At 55.5% G+C, this 10,994-nt stretch overlaps 1 protein-coding gene across 1 annotated transcript in view; it reads right to left on the reverse strand.

The window, feature by feature from the left end:
• Positions 1–390: 390 nt before the first annotated feature.
• The window catches only part of BAK1 (BCL2 antagonist/killer 1), an 11,763-nt gene continuing 1,159 nt past the window's right edge, over positions 391–10,994 (reverse strand). The window contains exons 2-6 of the mRNA XM_042884288.1: positions 8,593–8,706; positions 4,514–4,649; positions 4,288–4,431; positions 2,460–2,640; positions 391–2,320 (exon numbers count right to left, since the gene is read on the reverse strand). Coding sequence (XP_042740222.1) covers positions 2,216–2,320; positions 2,460–2,640; positions 4,288–4,431; positions 4,514–4,649; positions 8,593–8,677 — 651 coding nt within the window. The 5' untranslated portion in view covers positions 8,678–8,706 and the 3' untranslated portion in view covers positions 391–2,215. The remainder of the gene's footprint in view (positions 2,321–2,459; positions 2,641–4,287; positions 4,432–4,513; positions 4,650–8,592; positions 8,707–10,994) is intronic.

Here is a 10,994-nt window from a genome sequence, read left to right on the forward strand (position 1 = left end):
GCAAAAAGTCCTGCTGGAACCAAAGCAAAGCAACCAGCGAGAGCAGTGGGGCATGCAGATAACGGGGCTGATTGAGAGAAAAGGAAAATAGCAATTAGCAGTTCACAGCGGCAGAGAAGCTCCATCTGGCGGTGCTCTCACCCACAAATGAAGGTGGGGATGGGGACCTGCAGGCTGTGCTCCCACCAGTCAGGGAATATCAAGTTCTGCTCGAGGCAGTGAAGCAGTGACAGGTTGGCAGATGAAGCTGCATGGTTAAATGCAAAGAAGTGCACTTGCAAAGGGGACAAATCGACTGCAGAGCATCTGCACGGCTGCAAAACCTGGGCACAGTGCACCGCAGACACTCAGCACTTCAGGATTACAAGGAAAGCAACCAAGACCGATAGATAAAGAGGAATATAGCAAATATTTTAATGTCCTTCCAGTGAGTGCAGTTCAGGGCACTCCGCCAGGGGCAGGGATACTGCAGATATGGGGTTGGAGGGATGAGCACAGGAAGACCCTGATACAGAAAGAGGCTGAAAAGTTTCATTAAAACACAGAAACCTGAGGAATATCAGTGGTATAAAATTATGGCCAGTCCTGCAAGGCTGCCAGGTGTCCTCTGTGCTGGGGCAGAGCAGTCCCAAGACATTGAGGACAAATCTGAAGACAAGGGTAGGAATCAATGCAGGGAGGTGATATGAAAGGTTTTATAAACAGGACAGACAGGCATCCATTAGGAAATGCCTCTGCTGGGGGGACAGGAGGGCTGCCCTGGGCCCACCATTCTCCCCTGGCTCCCATGAAGGCTGCTCAGGGTGTGCTGCTGCTGTCTGTAAGGGTGCAGCCCCACAGGGATCCCCCTGCAGCAGGAGGAGCTCCAGCACAGCCCCACTGCTCATCGTAGGGCTCCTGCTGAGCTGCTCTGGGAGTGTGTGATGCTGGTACAGGGTGGGTTTGGCTCAGAGAAGGCCATCACAGTTTCACACCTTAAAGAGTCACCTGGAGTAAAAGGAACAGAGCTGAGCAAGGCAGTCAATGCTGGGATGTGCTGGGATGCTCTCCCTATTTTGCAGAAGTCAGAAAGATCTGAGATGGGCGAGAGGGGCCAGCTGCCCTCCCCCCCTAAAGCTCATCTTCAAGCATCAGCCATGAACAGAACAAGGTCGGGCCACTCGCCAAAGAAGCCATGCATGCACAGGGCTGCATGCTGCGCCCAGCTCAGATGTGCCCTGGGCTCCCTGCACCTCCAGCCCAGCTCCTACAGTGGGAGCAGGGACACAGTGGTGCAACCCCAGTGCCTCCTACTGGCAGCGAGGGACACCCACTGGTCCCAGTGGGCAGCATGCAAATGTGCTGGATAGAAATAGCCAGCAGAATGGGAGGAGGGCAGGCTGCTTGCATCCACTGCACGCTGCCCCACAGCTTTTTAGTGTTTGGAAAATCACTGATGCTCCCCAGGCCTGCTGGCACACAGCTCTGGGGGTCACAGTGGGGCTGGGGAGCAGGCAATGAGGCACAGCTGCACCCCAGAACCTGTGCCTGCCCTGGGGAGCTACAGTGTGGGTTGAGCATGGGCAGCCTGCTGGTGCCAGGCATGTTCCCACCATCAGGTAGCAAGTGTGGTTCTTAAAGAAGGTAAGGGATGCTTGTTATAAAGAAAGAGAAGGCTCAAGTACTTGGGCTCAGGAGCAGAGGGAAGACGAAAGCAAACCCCACACTTTCTAATGCTGGCTCGCCCCTCCAGTGATTTGCAGACAACACAACCGAGGTTGGAATCCCTCTTCAAATACAGGCACAGTGTGGGATGAAGCCATCAGCCACGGGGAGCTTTGCGCCCACCACAGGAGCGCCTTAAGAACAGCACAGAGCAGACACAGCACACACAGACAGGTGCTCTCACGGCAACGCGTCGGTTCCTGCAGAGCAGCCTGATCTGCTGCCTCACTGCTGTGTGCCACGAGGTCTCAGCGCCGCTCTGCCCTCAGCAGCCCAGCAAGGCACCAAGCAGACAGCAGAGCCGATCCCTCTCCTCCCCGCTGCCCCTCTCTGTAGCTCCCAGCGGCGTCTCCTGGGCGGCACGGCCCCGTGTCCTGCAGTGGGAGGCTCAAGGGTCCGCGCTGCTCTCTCTCTCAGAGGTCCCTTGAATGCCCCTCTCCTGTGAGATGTCACCGCGGAGCAGAGGTTTGAGAGAGAGCTCGGCGGGACCCCCGCCTCCACCCCACGGCGGTCAGGGCCTGAAGAAGCGTCGTACCACTAAATGCCCCACCATCACCAGGGCCAGCACCGCCAGCATGTACTTCATGTAAACATTGTCCAGATCGAGTGCAGCCACCTGACAGAGGGAAACAGAGCAGAGCGCGTGAGAAGTGCCTGCGTCCTGCCTGGACCACACTGCGCTCTGCTCCCATCTCCTGCTGGATCCCACCCACCCCCCTTGGCCCCGTCCCCTGGGCGCAGCGCCCTCTCCTCACCCATCCTCCCTGCTGGGCGATCCACCGCGCAATGCGGTTGCGCAGCATGAAGTCGGTGACGTAGCGGGCGATGCGGCGCAGGAACCCCGTGATGCCGTGCTGGTAGACGTGGATGGCCATGCAGTAACCGAAGCCCAGCAGTGCGATCACCCGGCCCCAGTTAATGCCGCTCTCGAACAAGCTGAAATGAAGCCAATGGTCGGGTTACAATCGCTCCTTAGAGGAGGACGCCCTGCTTGGCTCCATCCCTGTGCTGCCCAGGGCTCCCAATTAGCGTGGGCTGCAGGGCACAGCTGAGAGTGCTGCACTGCTGGAGGAGCATCCCAACAGCACAGGGAAAGCAGTGGTTTTGTGGCTATGCACTGCATGGCCACTGATCACCTCACGTGCTTCAGGAGCACAGCCACCAAAGTCTGGGCCAGCACTGCTTGGCTTGGCCAGGTCTCTGAAACGCTCAAGTGAAAACCTGGGGTTCTGCACACCCCACACACACGTCCTGCCCTTTTCCCCAGGGCTGCATCCCAGCACAGGGCAGAGCTGTGGAGCTGCTTGGGATTGTGTTACACAGGGTGAGCTGCACCCGGTGCCAGTTTAAGCCATCAGTCTGTACGCTGCAGTGTGCTACACATGCAGCCAGGATCAGGTTTGCAACCCATGTGCACACAGCATCCCTTGCTTGTGCAGCCATACCCAGAGGCAAGAACGTTTATATAGATCTAGGGCAGAGGTGCATTAGAGCAGGATTTTCCCTTTTCCTGCACAGACAAATCTCTCCAAGACCAACTGATCTGACTTGCAGCGATGCTCCCAAGGGCTGGGGGTTCACAATACACTCAGTGCCTACTGCTCCCAGTGTCAGCTGCCATGCACAAACTGCATCACTGTGTGCAGGTTTGGCACTGACCTGGGAGTTTCTGGTTTCCAGCTAGGTTAGCAAGAAGGAAAAGAAAAGAAAAATAAAAGGGAAAAAAGAAGAAAAGTAATAGGAGGCTCCGGCCCTGTGTTGTAACCTGGTGCTGTCATGGCTGTCCCTGCAGGGCTGCGCTGGTCGCAGGGGGAAAGGGAGTTCAGAGCCTTGGATGGAGCACGAGGACACAGGAGCACCAAGGGACAGAGGTTAATTTACCTGTTTGCGGTGCGTTAACCGCCTCAGGGTGGCAAACAGCGCAGCATGGCTTCCCAGGGAGAGGGGAGCAGGAAAAGGACAGAAGAGAGGCAGTTAGACAACACACACCGAGCGGAGGGGCGCGGGGACGGGGCTGCACCAGACCCAGGGACCCCTGCAGGGGTCTTCTGCAGGACTCTGGGTGAGCCAGGTGGCCCTATGGGCAAAATGCAGGGAGAGGGGCGAGGGCTGAGCCCCTCAAAGCACAACTGGAGCTTCCACAGGCCACTTGATTGGGCCAGCATGAGGCCTTTGAGGCTGCAGAGCAAAGCAGCCCAGGACACAGACTGAGGCTGTGCCTCGTGCAGTATGGGCAAAACGTCGTCTGGGTGTTGCCTCCAGTCTTCACACTGTTGCTGGGACATCCACACTTGGCCATGCTTCCCAACCCAAACTTTCTGTCCCCAGGCAGCTCATGCAAGGGCTGCCAAGGGGACGGTGAGTGAAGAAAGTGCAATAGGAACAAGAGCAGACAGGCAGAGAACACAGGAACCGTAACGGTGAGCTCAGTCAGAGCTCAGGGTGGCGATGTGGATGAAGTTGGAAGAGATGGAGCCCACGCATTGCGGGGGGCAGCTGCTCCGGGCTGGCTTTAAGGTTTTAATGAGCCGCAGTGCATCAGTGCCACCTTCCCTCCCGGAGGCGTGCTGCCTGCTGTCTCACCTGGAGGCTATGGTGGTGAAGTACTCGTAGGCATTCTCCTTGGTGGGCTGCAATGACTTCAGCATATGGCGGAACTCCGCGTCGTACCGCTTGTTGATGTCGTCCCCGATGATGGCCAGGCGCCTGCCCACCTGGCTCCCGGTGCTGCCGGAGGGAAGACGGGCTGTCATGGGCACGGACTGCTGAGCAGCCGCGCTCGGGTCGGGGCTGGGGGTGCAGATTTTACCTGCCCAGCTCCTGCTGGATCTCCATGATCTCTGGGTCCATGGGCACCTCCTCCCCTCCCTCCTCTCTCTCCTGCTGGTAGCGGTAGAAGGTGTAGCTCCGGAACACCTCCTCGGTCTGCTGGGCCACCTGGTCCTCTGAGAGAGGCAAGGGGGAGAGAAGTCAAGAGGCAGCTCGGCTGCTGCTTTCCCCAGGTTGGAAAGAGGCCACGCAGGCTTTTCCAGCCTAAATTTGTGCCAGCGTGTCTAAATCTCTCTCTAAATCTCTCAAGCACCCTTGGTGGCTCTCCCATTCAGCCTGCACCTCAGAAGCCAAGGACAAGTGACAAGAGCACCCACACACATCAGTAATTCCAACTCAAACAGTTCTACGTTTTACAACCCTATCAGTTTATGAGATGTAGTGGTGCCCCATCCCTAGAGACACCCAACTCAGGGCTCTGTGCACCCAATTGAACCGTGGGTGTCTCTGTTTGTTGTAGGGAGTGGGACCAGATGGCCTTTAATGGTCCCTCCCAACTCCAAACCACCCCACGTTTCAATGCCACTTCTACCCTTGGCAGTTGCAGGAAATGGTTTGGGTTCATGGCTGTAAATGTTTGGAAAGCAGAAGGTAAATCAAAAGCAATCTGACATATATTCATTCTCAGAAAGGTGATTTTGAAGTCACCCTTGAGGACACGTACCCACATTTTGAATGCTTTTTTTGGCAAGACAACAGGACTGTTACCACACAAAGCTGACCTTCAGTGCTGCACTTGGAGCTCTGTCCACACGCCAGCATTTCTCAGTGCAGAATGGCTCAGCACAGTGCAGGAATCCCAGATCCAACCCCAACCAGGAACCAGAGCTGCATGCAGCATCCCTCAACAAACAGCACGGGGCTGCTTCTTTTTAAATGCCACCATTTAAAAGTACCCCTGCATGGCACCAGCAGTGACACGGTGACCGAAAGCTGAGCTGCTGATGCCAGCATGCTGGGGGGCACATCTTGTGGGCAGCACTCAATTCGCATAGGGGTGGGAAGGAGCTGAAGCTCCAAGGGCTGTCTGAGTCCAAAGGGATGCGGTGCTCACACAGCACACAGAAAGCTCTTGGGTAAGTACCTAGAGTCATGGCATGGCTCTGATCGGAGCCATGTGTTCTGAACTGAGAAATAAAGTGCTCACAGCACTGCATCCCCGGCAGCCATAAGCCCAGGGTTTGGAGGAATCACCTCTCAGGTCTCATGAACACGCTTTTCCCATTTTCTTTCTCCAGGAGCACACAGCAGACCAGCACCAGCACTGCTGCTCAGCAGCAAACCCAGTAGAACCCTGCCCCAGCACCTGGCAAAGCCACCTGCCATGCTGCACACACAGTTCTCTGTCTGCTTTTGCTTCCAGCACAGAGATGCTCCTTCCTGAGCCACATCCCAGCACTGGGGCACAGCATCCTGGCAGCCCCATCAAACCCCGCAGCCTGCCCACGCCATGCTGGTCACTGCAGTGTGACACTGTCCTGCCCCATGTGCAGCTCCACGGGGACAGACCTACCTGGGTGGGTGCAGGGATAGGAGAGGACTGCCGTGCAAAGCTCGGGTTGCACAAGCTTAGGCTGTGTAAATAAAGGTGAAGGGAAATGACGAGCACTGGTGGCTGTGTTTTCAGACAGGGTTTGTTTGGCGATAAACGAATCCCACCTTACGGAGGAGTGCAGCACAGGGCAGTGAGCAGAAAATGAAACCGACTGAGTCACAGTTTCATGAGAGGCAGAGCAAACAGCCTGCAGGAGCAAAAGAGGAAATAAGCGTACCCAAAAATCCCTGCTCTAACCACCCCGGGCACTATTTTTAGTGGTACAAGGACACCTTGGATACATGACTGCAGCAAGAGGTGTGGCTGTTTGCACAATGATTGGTACCCCAACCTGGAAACATCAGCTCCAAGGGGAGAGGACAGCTCTTCATCTATTGGTGCTGGAGATGGGCACTGCAGGTGGTTTAAGGCACTCTGTGGATCTGAGAGCCCCAACCGAAGCAGCCAGGACCCTCCTTCCCCCGCTCCATTTGCAGGTGGTTTTGGAGATGAAGACACGGATTACTCACAGATGTGTGACTAACACCCCCTGAGCAAGGATTTATCAACTGCTGACTGACTTCATGCGCAGTGCCAAGTCCACAGCAAAGATAAACAGCGAAGGACCAAGCCTTACAGCCCTCCAGCTATGTATGTGAGCATCAGACACAGGCAGTGAGACAGCCCAGGTTAATGTCAGGACGAGCTGAGCACCGCAAGCTGTGTTGGATGGATGGGCTTTCCAAGTACAGCCCTGCCAGCCCTGCAGAGATGTGCAGCACATCTTTCTCCATCCCACAACACTAACAGCAGACACAGCAACACATCCACCTCTCTTAACAAAGCCCTGCGCCATTCTGGCTGAGGTGGTCCACAGGGAGATATTAAATGAGACCATATGGACTCATTCTTCCTCCCTGCAGGGAGGCACACTGCATTGCATGCGGGGTAGCCATGCCCATGGGCTGTGCCATTGGTCTGAGCCTCAGCGTTGGTACGCAAAGCATTCCCAGAGCTGTGCTGAACAGGGAAGCACTGCCAGCCCCAGCTCACAGCTGGGAAATGAAGCAGGGTGAGGTGAATGAGTGCTTCTCAGAAGCAGAAGCCAACCTCCCCAGCTCAGCTCAGCACTGTTCTGGATCCCCTTCTGCAGAGTTCCCTTCCCTTGACTGGGCTGCCCATGAGCCGAGCTCCTCCTCTCCATCACATCCTGCTGGGAGCACAGAAACCCTGCCTTCACCTGCAGCACTCACAGCCCCAAGAAGTGCAGATTGCCACCCAGCCTGGAAACAGCAGCACTTTGTCCTGCTACCAGCAACACCCAGCACAGCAAGGGCTCAGGACAACACTCACACAGCATACGGACAAAACCCTGTGCATCCACAGGCAAACAAAACAAGGCAAGCAGGCGAGCCCAAAGGCATCACCCAGGTGACAAAAGCCTTCTTGCACCCAAAGCCCACAGCACCAGTGGGAGCTGCACGTTCCCAGTGCACAGCAGCCCAAGCACAGGATCCCACCGCAGGTCTTGGCAGCACCGTTTTGGGCAGCGGGCTGTACAGGAAGCACGGCTCACAGCAGTGTGGTTAGAGTTCAGGGCCCGATCCTCTCACTGGTTTTAACAACAGCATCTCATTGGCCTCAAACAGGAAATCGCATACGTAAACAGCTCTGCTCATTTATTTGTTTTTATGCCTCGTAGACCTTGGTAAGGGAAGGACGGCTTTGTCTCCTGCACTGTGCTCATGTGGGATCCAGAGCTACTGATGGAGAGGGCCATGCCAGGGTACAAACAGCCCCATCAGGCAATAAAGCAGCCCTGAGCCAGGTCTGAGCTCGGATACATAAACAGTGAGGGAGGGCTTCTAATCTCTGCTATTGACAGAGCTGCAGTGACTCACGTTATTTACAGGTCCACCTGCAGAACAGGTTAAGAAGTCACTCGTATCGAAAAGTGCTCTGTGCAGCAACATTTTATCACCGGGGGACGAAAAAGGAGCTGAGGTTTGTGCCTGGTTCCTTTCAGCCCTGCTCCCAGTTTCACCCATCGGCAGGCAGCAGCACTGCAGTGCTTCCCAAGGCACAGCACACCTCCTGCACCCTGCAGCCAATGCAACACGACTGAAAGCAGCTGCTGGAGGCAGCACCGCACGTCCCCTGCGTGCTCAAACCCTCAAACACCTTTCCCTCACTTGTGTTCATGGAAGGGAAAGTAAATTGCAGCTGGCATCTGTGGCACAGAGAGCCCTGTGTGGCTGCACTGAGCTCCCAGCACAGCTCCCCGCAGCTCCCCAAGATGTTTGCTCCATGCTCTGTGCTCCCCCCTGCACAAATCCATGACACCCACCATCTCCCACCAGCGCGTGAGCTCAGCGTTCCATTCTGCAGACCTTCATAAGCTGATTGATCACGCCAGCCTTACAAAAAGCCCTGGAGGTACGGAATGCTGCCTTTTACAAAGAAGCACGTGCCAAGAAGATTTCAGCGCGCTCCCTCCCCATGAATATCACATCCCCCTTTTTTACCTGAATTGGTCTCTCGTGACGGCCTGCGCTCATTGCTGCCCTGGCGTCCGTGGGCCCCGGGTGGGTCCCCCTCATTCCCTTCCATTGCAGAGATGCTGTGGGTCTCAGCGGGACCTGCAGGGATAGAGGACGTGAGGAGGGCACAGCAGCACCCAGCATCACGCTGGGATGAAGGCATAGCCCAGCACAGGGGGCAGCAGCTCCGCAGGGCACCCGAAGCTCAGCAGCGGAGCTCTGCTCCTCCACAGCAAACCAACCCACGGCTGCAGCAATCGCTCCTTGCAGGCAGCTCTGCCTGCCTTTCCACAGCTCCTACAAAAAACGAGGTCTCTCCTTCCCTACATCCAGAGGCTCCAACTTCCCATGTCATTATGCCTTCCGAGCTCCCCTCTGAACGAGAAAATTAAACGGAGTGCAGGGCTCCAGCTGCCCCCAGCCATCCCAAACTGTACCTGTGCTGAGGGCTCCGCAAAACGCTCATCTGCTGCTCTGCTGCCCGCTGCTCGCTCTGACGTCAGCCCTGCTTTCTGCAGGGAAGGAAGTGGGGCCACCTGCCTAAGTCAGGGCTGGATCCCTGCGGCTGCTCGCCTTTTGTTCAGCATGCCAGTACATGTTCTGAGGCCAGAGCTCAGACAGGGCCGAGCTGGTGGGTTTTCTGCTTTGCACCAGCTTGAAATTCACAGAGACCCATTGGCACCCAGTTCAAAACAAACCCTGGCAAAATTTAAGTGCTGGTTACAGGAAAACAACCAACTATGGCAAGGTCAGAGGTGCAACACCCAGTCCAAGCTCGCAGATAAAGATTATGCAGAAGGAAAAAAAAACAAAAAAACAAAAAAACAAATTGAGATCATAAACCAGAGTGTGAAGTGCATCCAGGGTGGGGATGGGGGCCTGGAAATGCAAACCAGCTCAGCAAGCTCTCACATATTGCTGCACTCAGGGACTCTGAGCCCTGCTGACACACAGATGGAGGGGCTGTTTTTTCCTACACGCCTACAGGGACAGGATTTCCCTTTTCCTCCCCAACCTCAAACATCCCCATCCAAGGAAAAGCTGAGGGCACGCTGAGGATCAGCAGTGGGGTCCATGGGGTGGGAGCAGAGCTGGGTCCTGGGGACGCCCCTCTCCTGCTGCTCCCTGCTCAGGGAAGGGCTGTGTATGGCAGCTCCACGAGATGCAATGCCCAGCAAGGCTAAAATCACAGCTCACCTTTCGTCTGAAGGCTGCAAGGAACAGCCTGGGAGCAGTTCTGTTAGCTTGTGGATAACCAAAGGGGGATGAATTCCTTCCGTGCCTCACACTGCCGCAGCCCAAGGCTGCACGGAGCACAGTGCTGGCTGTGGACACATCCAGCATAGAGCCCAACTGCTCCAGCACACCTACAGCACAGCCTATTGATGCAGCTGGTTGTGTTTCACCTCAGCCCACTGCCCCCAGCCCAGAGCTCAGCACCAACGCGGGGAATTCCCCAGCATGGAATTTCTGGGTGACTCTGACAGCTCAACCTGCATGAGGTCTGGTGAGCGCTGGCATGCAGTGCCTGTGAGCAGCTGACTCATGTGATTCCTCACTTGCTGTCTGCCAAACCCTTAGGAAGCAAATGTGGCAAGCTGCAACTAGGCCATCACTTCAGAGGAACTTTCATTTTCAGTTTCCTTCTCAAGATAGGTCCTTGCAGCACTTTCCTCTCTTGCACCGTGGGGCACCGTGGGCCCTTTTGTACGTATCCATGCGTCCCCATCCCCAAAACTCATCCCCAACACTCTTGCAAAGCACAGGAATGCCCATGGCAGTTCACTGTGGGTCTGCTGGGGGCACAGCTCGGCCCTTCCAGTACCAAAGGCACTGCAGCTTTTATTTTGCCTGCATCCCACTCCAACATCCCTTTGGTTTGCCCCATTTCCTTTTTTGTTATGGGAATGCCATGGCAGAAGGGGTGCATAGAAGGATACAACACCCACATACTCAAAGACAGACCAAGGCTGCCCAAAATGAAGGCAATGCAGGGCTGGGAGCTGCAGATCACTACCAGCAGTATGCAACTCAGCAGCTGCTCAGAGACTCATCTCCTCCCCAGCTTTTTGCACTTGTAGGGTTAAAAGAGTTAAAAGACACAGCTAGCACCTAGGCTGTGGATTTAGAAATCCTTCTGCCATGGCACGAGAATCTTATCTTTATTAACACGCACATAGCAGGCGAAGAATCAACCTTCCTGCAGGCTTCCCTCATAAAAAAGACCTTTGCCTCAACTGTTTCTCATTTTACCCTCGTTCCCTTTGCTTAAAGGTCTCTGACACACATCCTGCGTGCCCCCATGACATACTCATCACTCAACTTCTCCCAGCTTTTCTCCAAAGGAGAATTCCTGGGCGCCAGGAAGATGCTGGGAACAGCCTGGG

The sequence above is a fragment of the Lagopus leucura genome, unplaced genomic scaffold (genome assembly GCF_019238085.1).
Source record: "Lagopus leucura isolate 7727_CA_CO unplaced genomic scaffold, USGS_WTPT01 Super-Scaffold_100043, whole genome shotgun sequence".
Lineage (NCBI taxonomy): Eukaryota > Metazoa > Chordata > Aves > Galliformes > Phasianidae > Lagopus > Lagopus leucura.